The sequence below is a fragment of the Pristiophorus japonicus genome, chromosome 1, assembly GCF_044704955.1.
Source record: "Pristiophorus japonicus isolate sPriJap1 chromosome 1, sPriJap1.hap1, whole genome shotgun sequence".
Lineage (NCBI taxonomy): Eukaryota > Metazoa > Chordata > Chondrichthyes > Pristiophoridae > Pristiophorus > Pristiophorus japonicus.
In genome coordinates, this window is record NC_091977.1 from 169,783,957 (window position 1) to 169,799,024 (window position 15,068).

General features: G+C 44.5%; 1 protein-coding gene across 5 annotated transcripts in view; it reads left to right on the forward strand.

Annotated features, from left to right (window-relative positions):
* The window catches only part of mctp1a (multiple C2 domains, transmembrane 1a), a 979,537-nt gene that overhangs the window by 289,799 nt on the left and 674,670 nt on the right, over positions 1 to 15,068 (forward strand). For all 5 annotated transcript variants that reach the window (XM_070884895.1, XM_070884861.1, XM_070884869.1 and 2 more), the window contains one exon: positions 9,345 to 9,459. In XM_070884895.1, the coding sequence (XP_070740996.1) occupies positions 9,345 to 9,459 (115 nt within the window). The remainder of the gene's footprint in view (positions 1 to 9,344; positions 9,460 to 15,068) is intronic.

The following is a 15,068-nucleotide window of genomic DNA, read 5'->3' on the forward strand; positions in this document are numbered from 1 at the left end:
ACATGTTAATTAAAAATAGTTTTGACTGCTGGTTTTGAATAGGTTTCAGGAAATAAAATACAAAGTACAAATACATGGTATGCCGTAGAATAGAAGTTTTATGGGTTGCAAGTGTTTTGATGAGGACTGATCACTTCCTGTGTTATCTTCCTGTGTAGTGCACAAACCCGGTTAGTCTCCACAGTTTGAAGGAGTGACTGTGGAGAAGATGTTTTTTTGCTGCAAACCATAATCTTAAACAAAGTGGAGCATTTAGGGATTGGACGACTAATTTCACAACCAGATGATTTTGAGGTGCGTATTTTAAAGCGCATTTTACACAGTAGCATTTTTTTGCCTCACTTACTGTGATAGTAACTTGAAGCGGTGCAAATGGAAAATATGAAGAAATAATTTTGTGTTGTGCAATTGGCTATGAAACAAAACTGTAGCATAAACAGATATTAAATCCTAATAAAAAGCAAAATGTTGCAGGAAATCTATAACAAAACTGGAAACAGCAGCAGGCCCAATTTTAACCTTACTCACTCAGCAGAAACCTGGCGGGTACCCAGTTAAAACCGCTCTGGCTCTTCCCTGTCCGAAAGCTCCCCAATATCTGCAATTTTAACATGCTCTCCTGGGCAGGCAGCGAGGACACATGTTGTGGCTCGATGACAAGCCGACTGTAATTTTATCTCGGGCCTGAGCAGGGAATCCACCTGGAGCTAAAATCGAGGCCACAGTCAGTATCTTTGGCCGGGATTTTCCCGATTCCCACCTGCACGGGTTTTAACTCCAGCGTGTGTGTGACGTAATGGTGGGTTCCCCGCCCGTAAGTCAGCCTGATTGACAAGCTGGCTTTCAGTCGGGCGAGGAACGCTGACCAGGACACCGCAGGACCAGTTTGGTGGGGCGGGTGCAGCTCCACGCCCGGGAGAGGATCACATCCCCCGGGACAGTCTGAATCCTGGAATGGTGGTGCGATCCCCAACCCCGAGGCTGAGTCATGATCCCGTGGGGCTGGTTGTCCGAGCCCCGACCCCATGGAGGCTTGGGCTGCTGATGGGGGAGCTTGCTGGAGCAGGGAGGAAGCATTCCTGCTCCTCCCGGCCCACAAGGGTTGTTCCCCAAGGCTGTGCTCACCTCGTTGCAGCTATCGGGAACCCCGAGCCCCGGGATCTCCGGCCGCCTGTAGTTAAACCTGCGCAGCCGGTTAAAGCAGAGGCATCAGGTCTGATTATAATATTTTAAATGCAAACCCGCCACCTGGCATCGGTTTGGCTGCCTGCCCCTTTCCCACCTGAGTAAAAAATGAAAGTAGGCAGGTTGGTATCGGATTTTAAATTTTTCCAACTTTCACTCACCCCCCCCCGCCCATCTCCACCCCACCAACTCCCACCTCCAACCCACCCATTTTTTCTTGTGAAAATTCCCTCCTATGTTTCAGTCTCATCTTTTGATTCAGAACAGGTATTACTTGACGTTTTGGCTACCTTTGTGAGTCTACAAAAATTATGCTTACACAAAAGTGCATTGTACTGGCTGTGTTTATATATATATGTGTTCTATGTTGGTGAGGGGATCAGAGATCATGGTATATTAGAGTGTACAACTGTTTCTGGAATAGCAGTTGAAGTCGATATACCCTCTTTTGAAGGACTGTTGGTAGACTGATTTGTAAATTATGTTAGGTATTACATAATATTAACAGCACAGAAACAGGCCATTCGCCCCGACAGGCCCATGTCGGTGTTTATGCTCCATATGAGCCTCCTCCCACCTTTCTTCATCTAAACTCATCAACATAATCTTCTATTCCTTTCTCTTGTGTTTATCTAGATTCCCCTTAAATGCATCTATGCTAGTTGTTTCAACTACTCCTTGTGGTAGTGAGTTCCCCATTCTAACCATTCTCTGGGTAAAGAAGTTTCTCCTGAATTGCCTATTAAATTTATTAGTGACTGCCTTATATTTATAGACCCTAGTTCTGGTCTTCCCTACAAATGGAAACATTTTCTCCAAGTCTACCTTAGCAAACCCTTTCATATTCTTGAAGACCTCTATCAAGTCACCAATCAATCTTCTATTTTCTAGCTTATAATATGGAAACCAGAACTATTCACAGAACTTCAAGTGTGGTTTAACCAAGGTGCTATACAAATTTAGGATAGCTCCTCTATCCCTCAAGCGATATTTGCTTTTTTGTTAATGGCCTTATTAACGTGCGTCGCTACTTTTAGTGATGTGTATCTGTACCCCCAGATCCCTCTGCTCCTCTACCCAATTTAGGCACTTATTTTCCAATGAGTATATGTTATCCTTATTCTTCCTACCAAAATGTTCTACTTCACACTTATCTATATTGAAGTTAATTTGTAAATTACATGCTCGATCTGCAAGTATATTACCGTCTTGTATTTTGTCGCAGCCCTCCTCTGTATTAAGTAGCAACCCTACAATTTGGTGTCAACTGCAAAATTTTGAACCATTTGCAATCCCAATGAGCCATCAGCTTTTTAAAAGAACATATTGCAGTATGTCACTGCCTTTGACCACAAACAATTCACTAGAGATATGGCTGTCTCAATTGACCACACATGGCAAACCTACAGTAGCATTTCAAGGGAAGACAGAATATATTATTAATCACGTACAACCGAGGAAAGATACTCATAAAACAGTACAGGGTTTTGCTGTACAATCAAAATGATGAAGTACAAGTGATGCCATGTAAGTAGTGATTGAGCTTATTGAGGAAGAAAACATTCAGCAGATCAAATATTATTTGTACACATTTTATTAAGTTATAATTTTGAAAAGAATGTTAATCAGTTATTGAAAATATATACTGCACTGCCGACCACAAAACTGAAGTGATGTGAATATCTGAACATTCAAAACCTGAATACATTTTATGGGCATCTTCCCTCAGTTATATGCGATTACAAATGCTACTGCAGCTTTGTTGTGTATGGTGAATTGAAACAGCCATAACTCTAGTAAATTGTTTGTGGTCAAAGGCACTGACATACTGCAATGTGTTTTTTTTTTAAAGCTGATAGCTAACTGGGATTGCAAATAATTCAAAGTAGAGAGGCCCTTTTAATGAACACTTAGCATATTTTTTCCTTTGTGGTGCAGTAATACTTTATTGTGACAGTCTTTGGGAGCCATTGGAGATCTGTATTATAACGACAACAGCTTTCTAAGTCATCATCATCATAGGCAGTCCCTCGAAATCAAGGAAGACTTGCTTCCACTCTAAAAGTGAATTCTTAGGTGACTGAACAATCCAATACAGGAATTACAGTCTCTGTCGCAGGTGGGACAAACAGTCGTTGAAGGAAAGAGCAGGTGGGGAGTCTGGTTTGCCGCACGTTCCTTTTGCTGCCTGCGCTTGTTTTCTGCATGCTCTCGCCGATGAGACTCGAGGTGCTCAGCGCCCTCCCGGATGCACTTCCTCCACTTAGGGCGGTCTTTGGCCAGGGACTTCCAGGTGTCGGTGGGGATGTTGCATTTTATCAAGGAGGCTTTGAAGGTGTCCTTGAAACATTTCCTCTGCCCACCTTGGGCTCGGTTACCGTGTAGGAGTTCCGAGTAGATTGCTTGCTTTGGGAGTCTTGTGTCAGGATGCAAACAATGTGGCCCGCCCAACGGAGCTGATCGAGTGTGATCAGTGCTTCGATGCTGGGGATGTTGGCCTGATCGAGGATGCTAACATTGGTGCATCTGTCCTCCCAGGGGATTTGCAGGATCTTCCGGAGACATCATTGGTGGCATTTCTCCAGTGATTTGAGATATCTAGTGTATATGGTCCACGTCTCTGACCATACAGGAGACCGGAATCACTACAGCCCTGTAGACCATGAGCTTGGTGGAAGATTTGAGGGCCTGATTATCGAACACTCTTTTCCTCAGGTGGCCGCAGACTGCGCTGGTGCATTGGAGGCGGTGTTGAACCTCGTCGTCGATGTCTGCCCTTGCTGCTAATAGGCTCTCGAGTTATAAAAAGTGATCCACGTTGTCCAGGGCCGCACTGTGGATCTTGATGACTATGGGGCAGTGCTGTATGATGGGGTCAGGTTGGTGGAGGACCTTTGTCTTACGGATGTTTAGTGTAAGGCCCATGCTTTCGTATGCCTCAGTGAAGATGTTGACGATGACTTGGAGTTCAGTCTCTGTATGTGCGCAGACGCAAGCGTCGTCCGCGTACTGTAGTTCAACAACAGAGGTTGGGACGGTCTTGGATCTGGCCTGGAGACAACGAAGGTTGAACAGGTTCCCACTGGTTCTGTAGTTTAGCGGGGAGCTTGTTGAGTGTTAAGGTGGAGCATTGCATCGAGGAAGATCGAGAAGAGGGTTCGTGCGATGACGCAGCCCTGCTTGACCCCGGTCCGGATGTGGATTGGGTCTGTGGTGGATCCGTTGGTCAGTATCAGCTTTCTAAGTAAGAGGTAATAGAATGAGTGTTTACAGGTATCGTTTTCTAAGCCAAGATAGAAAATATTATTAGCCAGACTGTTGCATTGAGCAGTTCTATTTCTGTTAATGAGCAAAAATAATGAAAGTCAAAATGGTGATTCATCTGATTCAAGCTCCTACACGATAATGTACAACATGAAAGCTCCCCATTTAAATGCAATTTATTTCTTTCTTCTCCAGTGGTCCTTAAATGACACAGGGTGTTAAATTGGGCCACAGCACCCATTTTTCACACACTACACGCCCTCCTTAGGCCCCAAATTGAGGGCAGGAAGGATGCGCATACTTCCGACCAGAAGTGCACCACCTGCCATATTAGGAAAGGACAAACAAGAGCCATCCTTTACACATGTCTGAAGCAGGTGTCGCTTCATTTGCATATGCAGATGTAAATAAGGGGCCTAACACCTGCTTCAGATTTCTGCTGTGATATTAGTTTGCCCCAAGACTGCCTCAGAGCACCATCTCCAAATACTGCATAATTTAACAAAGATAAGTACTTACCACAGCTACCAATCATGAGATCCCTAACTCGACATCCAGATATCCCTGATCTCCCGACCACAAACTCCAGGCCCATTGACCCTCGATCCCTCACCCAGATATCTTTCTTCCAAGGCCCGGGATCTCCCTCCCCGATTTGAACAAGACTGTAGCATAAACATATCCTGAGGCCTAGGATCTCCCTCTCAGCACTTCTGAGGCCCCAATCTGCTTACCTGTGAGCCGCTTCTCGAGCAACAACCCAAACTTAGAGGACTTACCTTATGTTGCCTCCTACCACAGCACCCTATTCATGAGGACCAATATCCGGGGCTCCTTGGACCTCACCATGTGTGGCTGAAAATTGGCCACTGCTGAATTTAACTCCGACTGCTTGACTGGTCTGATTGGCACCACATTCCTATATCACTCATATCCTGACTGGCAATGGCAAGTTCTCTCCAGATGGAGTCATTGGGCGAGAAATTGAATTGATTAGCGCCACCTGTTAGCGCTGGTGAAGGGCGATACTGGGGTGCTAAAGGCTTAATGCAGGAAAAAGCAGGAAATTATAGACCAGTTAGCCTAATATCTCTGGTTGGGAAAATGTTGGAGTCCATTATTAAAGAAGCAGTAACAGGACATTTGAAAAAGCAAAATTCGGTCAGGCAGAATCAGCATGAATTTATGAAGAGGAAGTCATGTTTGACACATTTTCTGGAATTCTTAGAGGATGTAACGAACAGGGTGGATAAAGGAGAACCAGTGGATGTGGTGTATTTGGACTTCCAGAAGGCATTTGACAAGGTGCCACATAAAAGGTTACTGCACAACATAAAAGTTCATGGGGTTGGGGGTTATATATTAGCATGGATAGAGGATTGGCTAACTAACAGAAAACAGAGAGTCGGGATAAATGGTTCATTCACTGGTTGTCAACCAGTAACTAGTGGGGTGCCGCAAGGATCAGTGCTGGGACCACAACCATTTACAATCTATATTAATGACTTGGAAGAAGGGACCGAGTGTAACGTAACCAAGTTTGCTGACGATACAAAGATGGGAGGAAAAGCAATGTGTGAGGAGGACACAAAAAATCTGCAAAAGGACATAGACAGGCTAATTGAGTGAGCACATATTTGGCAGATGGAGTATAATGTTGGAAAGTGTGAGGTCATGCACTTTGGCAGAAAAAATATAAAGGGCAAGTTGTTATTTAAATGGAGAAAGATTGCAAAGTGCTGCAGTACAGCGGGACCTGGGGGTACTTGTGCATGAAACACAAAAGGATAGTATGCAGGTACAGCAAGTGATCAGGAAGGCCAATGGAATCAGGGCCTTTATTGCAAAGGGGATGGAGTATAAAAGCAGGGAAGTCTTGCTACAGCAATACAGGGTATTGGTGAGGCCACACCTGGAATACTGCGTGCAGTTTTGGTTTCCATATTTACGAAAGGATACACTTGCTTTGGAGGCAGTTCAGAGAAGGTTCATTAGGTTGATTCCAGAGATGAGGGGGTTGACTTATGAGGAAACCTTGAGTAGGTTGGGCCTCTACTCATTGGAATTCAGAAGAATGAGAGGTGATCTTATCGAAACGTAAAAATAATAAGGGGGCTTGACGAGGTGGATGCAGAGAGGATGTTTCCACTGATAGGGGAGACTAGAACTAGGGGGAATAATCTAAGTGTCATGTATTTTACCCTTGTCAACTTGTATCACACCATAAGGTGCGCCGATTTTCTGGAATAAAAAGTGCGCCTAAAAGTTACCTTCTGATTCTGCGAGCTCCTCGGGATGTCTTCGTGTTTGGCGTGACGCAGCACAAGGGGTCGGGGGCGGAGCAGTGAAAACAGTGCCGGGACCTCTGCACATGCGTGCTAGAATGTGCGCCCATGTGCAGCATCTCCTCGCTCCCGAGGCTGCATGGGAGGGGTCCGACCCTAGCTCTGGCCAAATGTACTCCCCGAGCGAAGATCGGGACTCGGGCCTCCTCCCTTCCGTTCAGCTCCCGCTCCACCCCCTCCCTCCCGTTCAGCTCCCGCTCCCCCCCCCCACCCGTTCAGCTCCTGCTTCCCCCCCCCACTCCCGTTCAGCTCCCGCTCCCTCCCCACTTCCTCCCGATCAGCTCCCGCTCCCCCACCCCCCCGGTCAGCTCCCCCTTCTCTCCCCTTCTCTCCCCCGCTCCCTCCCTCCACGCCCTCAGCGGGGCCCGCCCGCCCGACATTTTGCTGGGGGTGGGCCCCGCCCGAAGTCTTCGGCAGCAGCCCGGCGGCAGTGGCGGGGCATGTTCAGCCTCCTCCTCCTCTCCTCTTCCTCCTTCCCTCCCTCCCCCTCCTTCCCTCCCTCCCCCTCCTCTCCTTCCCTCCCCTCTCCTCTCTCTCCCTCCCTCCCTCCCTCCCCCCTCCCCCCTCTCTCCCCCCATCCCTCGCTGTCAGAAACACAGAGAGAGAGAAGGCGAGAGAGAGAGAGAGAGAGAGAACTGACAGAGAGAGAAACACTGACAGAGAGAGAGAGAGAGAGAGAGAGAGACACTGGGGGGTGGGCCCATCCCAGCATGCTGTTGGAGGGCTCCCGGTGCTGCAGTAGGTGAGTAGAAACTTAAATTTTTATTTATTGATTGATTTTTTTATTATTCTTTTAAAATTTTTTTTGATTGATTTATTGGTTGATTTATTGATTTAACATTTATTATTGATGATGGCTCTTTATTTGTAAAAGTGAAGTGTTTAATGTTTGTAACCCCCCCCCTTCCCCCCCCCCACCCACCATCTCTTGTTCCCTACGCCTGATTTATAAGTGTAGGCAAGGTTTTTCTGAGCGTACAAAAATCCATTCTAAGTTAGTTTGGAGTAAGTTTTTGCTGCCTAAACTTACAAAACAGGCGTAAATGGCTGGACACGTCCCCTTTTGAAAAAAAATCTGTTCTAATATGAAACTGTTCTAACTCACTCGAACTGGAGCAAACTAAATACCAAGAATTGCAATTTCTAAGGTGCTCCATTCTAAACTAGTTGCTCAAAAAAAAAAATAGGAGCAACTCAGGCTGAAACTTGAGCCCTAAGAAGGGGAAATGTTCAAGATTAATATCTGTGAGGACTGGCCTATGTAGTGAAATAAAGCTCAATCATGTATATCAGCAGCTGAGTTTTATTGCTTTTTTCTCTGAAAGCTTATTGAACCAAAAAGCCAGTGAAGTGAGTGATTATTCACAGTGGCTGCGTTATTGCCTTGCTGAATATGGAACAGTTAAGGAAAATGCACACATATACCTTGTGCATAACAGAATCGGCTAAATCAGGACAATGGAGCAAAAGTTCTCATCAGCAAACATCATGCACAAATGTTTAACATCCTTGTACGAAATTCCTGTGTATCCTATTTTTACACAAATGTAAACCTATTTATTTTAAATGTCTGTGTAAAATACAGGAATGTACAATGAGCACCTGAAGTGTTTGTAATTGAAATTCGCTAATCAAAATTGCTACTTTACATAGTCAGCAACCAAGTTACATTATTAGGAATATTCTTGGAACACATTTTCAATTTACAATCAAATTCATTATATGCTAACGTGATGTCTTTACTGCATTCCCATTTGTTCTTAATTTAGTACTATTTAATTGGCACTTTAACATGTAAGTTTAGCTGTTTTCCCTTCCCTAAGATAAAAGCAGTTATCACCATTTGCAGTTTCTCTTTGCATTAGTGGGTCATTTTGACTTTCCCCATGTACTGTCACATTGCCATAAAATAATGGAGGGAGGACGAGAGGGTAACCATTGCATAGTGAGGTAAAACTGACAAGAATATTTGTTAAACAAAACAGCCGAATCCTGAACACTTGTTTTCCACTTGTGTGCATATCCTCAGTTCATGGACACAAATGTGATTTTTCCTCAATATTGAGTGCAATACAGTAATTGGAAATGCTAATGGCAAATGGAAGCAAACCTTTGTAGGGAGTTTGAGGATTTCTTACTTTGAAATTAAAAAATGCCAATATATTTGTCTTTAATCTGTTGCAAGATTTATTTGCAGAGGGTGCCCAGCATTCTCTAAATGGGGTGAGTTACCATCTTGGATGTGTCATTGTGGGCAAGCACCGAGCAGAGGTCATCTGCTTTCTCTCAGGGAAGGAGGGAAATCTGGAAGGAGAGCTACACCGAACTGTTCGCACTCACCTCTCAACACCAGCTTTAGATCAGCACTGTAGAGCAGGGCTTTCCCTGCTGGAAGTGATGCATGCTACAGGGACACGCTGAAGGAGAAAAGGAGAAAGGATATATATCTTGCAAAAAATATTGCTGCCTGCAAGACAATGATTTTTTCCCCCAGTATCTCAATAGTAATCTTTCAATTGACACAGTTTCTTTTTCATTTTCGTTATTCAGGGAAATCAAGCACTTGGATCAAGTAAAATAGATCTCCCTTCAGCAAGCACAGGGATGTACCAACTGAGCATTCGGCTAAAGAGTGGCCACAATCTCGCCATAAGGGATCGTGGAGGTAAGAAACAGAAGCAGATGGACATGGTTTCTTTTATTAATATAAAACTATTACTTGCTTTAAAGAACTAAACTCACTGTGTAGTGACACAACACGACACAACATTGGATTGAAATTCTACCATTACTATCAGTAAATGTTTACTGATGTACAATAGCCACAGTGCACCATAAGCAACAGGTTTCTTACTCAGAGAGTAGAAAATTGGCATAATATGATTCTTAGTTTCATAAGTGACACGTCTGGATAAGGTCACCTAAGAGATCACGAGATCTTTGTAGGAAGCTTACTTCGGGGCGAGCAGCAAATACATTTGTCTCGCGGCTGACTGCAAATTACATGTCAACATATAAATCCAAGTTGTTGAAGTTATGATTTGTCAGTGCGACAAATCAGTCACAAGTGCAGCAAATAGTATATGGTAAGGTGTTTGCTATGTTATTTATAATACTCACAATAGGCCGAAATTTGTGATCCTGATAACAGCGAACTGGCAGCGTTTGCCATCATTTCACCTTTGAAACTGACCGCAATCTCAGGATTGAGCGCATGCGCAGCCTAATGCGGAAATCCCGAAGTTGCAGTCTGTCATTCACTGCTCATCCACAGGCTGCGCTGTGTCCCCCTTCAGAGCCAGTAATCAGTGAAATCTCTCAAATCATGGAACCTGATGAAAACTTTGGCTCTTCTGCAGTAATTACACTGTTAAATACCCCAGTAAGAGTTAGAGCCAAAGGGATTAGGATTAACTGGGATTTTTAACAGCATATTGACTGCTGAACAAATTTTTTGGACCTGAAAATCTAATTTTAATTTTGTGCGGTGTCAAATTTATCCATTTTAATAAAAAATATAACTTTTAAGAAACTTTAAAAAACATTTTTTTTAAGTTTGTTCATTTTTATTTCAGGTTTGCCTTTTCACCATCTGAGAACCCCAATCTTTGTTTTGTTCTCTCCAATATTTTTTAAAAGTTAGAGTTTTAAGAGCTTGCCCACTTCCTAGTTTGCTGTCAGTGATAATTCTGCATTTTGATTGGCTGCTTAGACAGCTTGTTGGCATCGCAGCAGCTCTTCGCAGGAAATTCTCATTCACTTCCGCTGATTTCAATTACGCGTCGGAAAACCCGAAATTCTCAGCACAGAGATCCGGAATCTTTGAGCAAAGCTTACTTTGGGGCCAACAGTGAATGCCTTTGCTTTACCTATGACCACAAATTCTTACTTCAAAAAGTACTTAGAAAGCGTCATTTTTGATTAATAAAATAATTTCACTGGAATATTTCAAGAACATAAGAAATAGGAGCAGGAGTCGGCCACCTGGCCCCTCGAGCCTACTCCACCATTTAGTAACATCATGGCTGATCTGATCATAGACTCAACTCCACTTCCCCGCCCGCTCCCCATAACACTTTATTCCCTTATCGTTCAAAAATGTGTCTATCTCCGCCTCAAATATATTCAGTGACCCAGCCTCCACAGCTCTCTGGGGCAGAGAATTCCATAGATTTACAACCTGCTGACAGAAGAAATTCCTCATCTCAATTTTAAATGGGCGGCCCCTTATTCTGAGACTATGTCCCCTAGTTTTAGTTTCCTCTATGAGTGGAAATATCATCTCTGCATCCACCTTGTCTAGCCCCCTCATTATCTTATATGTTTCAATAAGATCACCTCTCATTCTTCTGAACTCCAATGTGTATAGGCCCAATCTACTCAACCTATCTTCATAAGTCAACCACCTCATTTCCGTAATCAATCTAGTGAACCTTCTCTGAACGGCCTCCAATGCAAGTATATCCCTCCTTAAATAAGGAGATCAATGTAGGGGGTAGCGTGTGCGGTCAGGTTCACCTCTGACCTTCTGAGCGGTTCAAATCGCTCCCACTCCCTGGGTTCTAGACTTTGGATTTATTTGAGGGATGTGACAAAGTGCAAGAAACAACTGGTTTGGTGCAAAGAACTTCGATTTTATTAAGGACAAGAAAATACAATGTCAAACTTATAATCATTCAAATAAAGAACACTATATCACACATTCAAAGGGGTTACAGAAATAATACACCTCCCACCTCCCAATGCCTAACTCTGACTAGGTTAAACTTCAGGGCAAACAGGGACTACGCTCACCGATCCTTTACTGGTAGTTGGCGGTGGTCTGCGATTTTGGGGTTCGCTGGATTCTGTAGGTTCTGCTTGCCGTACCCTGAACGTAGTAGAAGACTTCTTACTGCGCAATCTTCAGTTGGGTGGTGTCCGCTAATGCGGTAGAGCGCGTTTTGGACTTATGGGGTAAGTACCCACTTTCTTTTGTTAGAAATAGGTTTCAAAGTCTCTTTAGGTAATGTTTCACCTGTTGGTAGTCAGGCCTAGATTGTAGAGTGGAAACTTTCGAATCTTCGGTTTCTTCTTTGAGGAGTTTTGTTTCAGAGTTGTTCGATCACGGTGTTTTCGATGGTACCACGTTGGCTGTGGTCGGTTGCTGCCGTGATGGTGATGTTCTTCCTTCCTTTTCGATAGCAGGGCAATGTGGCCCTGGTAGTGTCGTTGAGGCTGGAGAAGCTTGTTACGTCTACTGCGGTGGTATCTCTCTCCTCCCTTCTTGATGCTCTATGATGCTGATACTGTCCTCTCAAGCAAAAGCAATGTTCTGTTAAGCATACCTTCGTTAAAACAGGGCCCCAGTTATACTTTTGGAGCTGTTTTAATCTTCGCGCCAAATCAGCCCTGATTCGTTGTTTAATTTTTAGCGGGCTTGATATCTCTTTGTCATATTTTGGCGGGCTCATTAAATGTTAACCTGTCTCAGATGTGTCGATCTTTTAAATCTGTTTCTTGATGGAAAAAATTAGCTTTGGTATTTGCAATGTCTGCCTAGGTTTTGGTCTTCCATGCGGGCTCGATGTGCCATTGTCATTATGTATGTGCTGGAATGGGTTTTCTGCTCATGGTGATGGCTGGCTATCTCTGGGTTGATTGTTGCTATGTTAATGTCTCCTGGGGAAAAGGGATTTCGAGTTTACACAATTTCCCCAGACAATTTGTTTTAGCTTCAATACTCCAGATAGTTTCAACACTCAAAACTGGTTTATTTGAAGGATAGTTCTCCTTTAGTTCTTAGCCCTTCCCACACACAGACCCAATCTGCCTTGTAAAATCCCAAATTTGATTAAAACTCGTAGTTCCTTCCATGTGCACTTTAGGATCTCAAACTTTCTGGTAGATAGTTCCAAATTAAATTTCCTTTCTAATGAGTCCAAACACTGGGGGTGGGGGCGAGGAGGGGTGGCAGGGGGAGGATTTCCCACGAATTTTGCAACTCTACAATCCCCCCTGTGACACTCTCCATGCTAGAGTATCATGCTAGGTGAGCAGAATTCCTGCTTTCCAAGAGTCAACCTTCCCCTGTATTTACCTAGCTAAAACTTAAACGAGCATCCCCCCTTGAAATATAATGCAGTTTACAGGCGGATACAGTAATTTCAATTATGTTACAGCATTGAGGGGGTCCAACGCCCCTCCATTACCCGTTTTGCAGAAAATAAAGGTATGTAATCAAACACATTTTAAGTAACCTTCTTACAACACTCGATCTCTGTGTTTTTACAGTAGTTGAAAATTAAACAAATCAAACATCGTAACATGGTGTTACCTTTCCCTGTGCAATCCCCAAGTTTGGCCAGGGAGTGTACAGCACCCTTTGGTGCCTGACCTGACGGCCTCTGCGTTTCACTCGACAACTGAGACACCATAAGTAAAGAATAATTGCGAGTTGACAGACAACCAAAATGTGGGAAGCTATTCTGATCCTGGCAGGAACTTCTATATTCCTGAAAATGTCTCACCAAGGTGGAATTGTGATCTCTAGAATTTTTCTCCCTATCTCAATTGTTTTCTGTTCTAGAGTGTAGAAATGTTTTTGTGAGATTACTACAGCTTCTAGCAGAGCGGTAAGATGTTCGGGTAGAGGGGGAATTGCATAGCCAAAATGTACAACATAATCCTGCAGGTTTGTGATGTTTTCTCTCGCAGTGAGGTGAACAGTGGAGAGTTTGGGAATGGGGACAATCCGTTCCTGGGCCACTTGAACTTCTGCCTCAGGTTTAAAACAAAACTTGCTGTCACTGACTGGACACCAGAAGTGTTGTCCATGCTGGTAGTGGGGCGCACTGGTGGTGACACAATATGTCCCACCCTCTATGTATGCTACCTGTGGAGGAACCTGGTCCGGTGCCATTATCTCCATGGTACAGTTGATAGGCTGTGTGCCAGCAGCTTTAAACCCACACTGTGGTTTAGAATAGGCATTCAAGTGCTGGGGACACAGTATTATGTGTGCACCCCGGCTCCGGCACCCGGAGGTCAGTACCTGTCATTGCGTGCTCCCACTTTAAGATATACAGTGGGACTGCTGTGAAACGAACGTGTGCACCTCCTTGAATGACTCCAATGTTCTTCACCCTGTACACCGGTATGGGTCAGGCTGTCCCACCCACGACCAGCATCCTTAGTACTATCCCAATGATAATGTGATTAGAATGCCCGCAATCTACTGGGACAGGGTAGGCTTCAGAAACTAGGCAGAGCTGGCACGAGCTTAGTGAATTACTGTACGGGTGGAGGGCTGCGAGGTGCTTGTTACTGATCCAGGAGGGGACTAAATCTTGTGTTAAATCTTCCAGGTTGTTGCGGCCCTCGCCCAACAACCATGCCCCATACAGCACTTCTCGTTCTGTGCAGCCTGGTCTGAAGCATTCCTATCCTCTTGTATGAGTGCATTCACTGTCTGTGCATGTTTTTCCAGCTCACCCACAATCTTTTTTAACTGGACCGTCATAGCCTGATCCTCATGTAGCTCTGAGCCTACTACTGTGTTTTCCTCTTTCAGGATCTTTTTCAGTTGGTTCTTTAGACCATTTATCTGCCTTTGCAGTTCTATATCGTCCAGGCTATTTATCACAGAGGATCCTGTATGATATGCAGTAAAAATGTCGTTCAAGGTTCCCCTTCTAGGTCCCCCGTGCCCATGGTGTCCCTAGCGTATAGGGTGTATAAATCTGTTTTGTCTACATTCCCAAAGTCTAACTCGTAAAATTTCTTGAACATTTGTCTAAGTAGGGCCTGGTATAGCTGTTCTGTTTCCTTCAGGCACCATACAGGTTAAGTGTACCTCGGTAAGGTTTAAAATAACTGAAACTACTGCATAGTGTACCCCCTGGTATAACACCTTTTCGGTCGGTACCAATACTAATCCGTTCCCTGGTCCCTTGGTGGTGGTAGGACACCTCTCTATTGTTCGCACTGGTGGGATCGTGGACAGGGGTTTCTTAATGTGTGCTCTAAGTTCGGTGGCGTTAATTGGGAGTGGGGAGTGTGGGACCGCACACGCGTGTAGGCTGGAATCCCACCCCATCCCTTCCCCCTCATCTTGCCATTGCCTGGCGAAGGTGATTGATATGTCTGTGGGACAGATCTCCTCTGACCCCCACATGCAGACGTAAATTCCCTGTTCAGACTCCCACCACTTGTTCCAACACACCTTCATTCCTCCCCGTGTCCCCGTGATGGTACGGTACGTGTCATTACCGAGTCTTTCCCAGTCAGATTCCT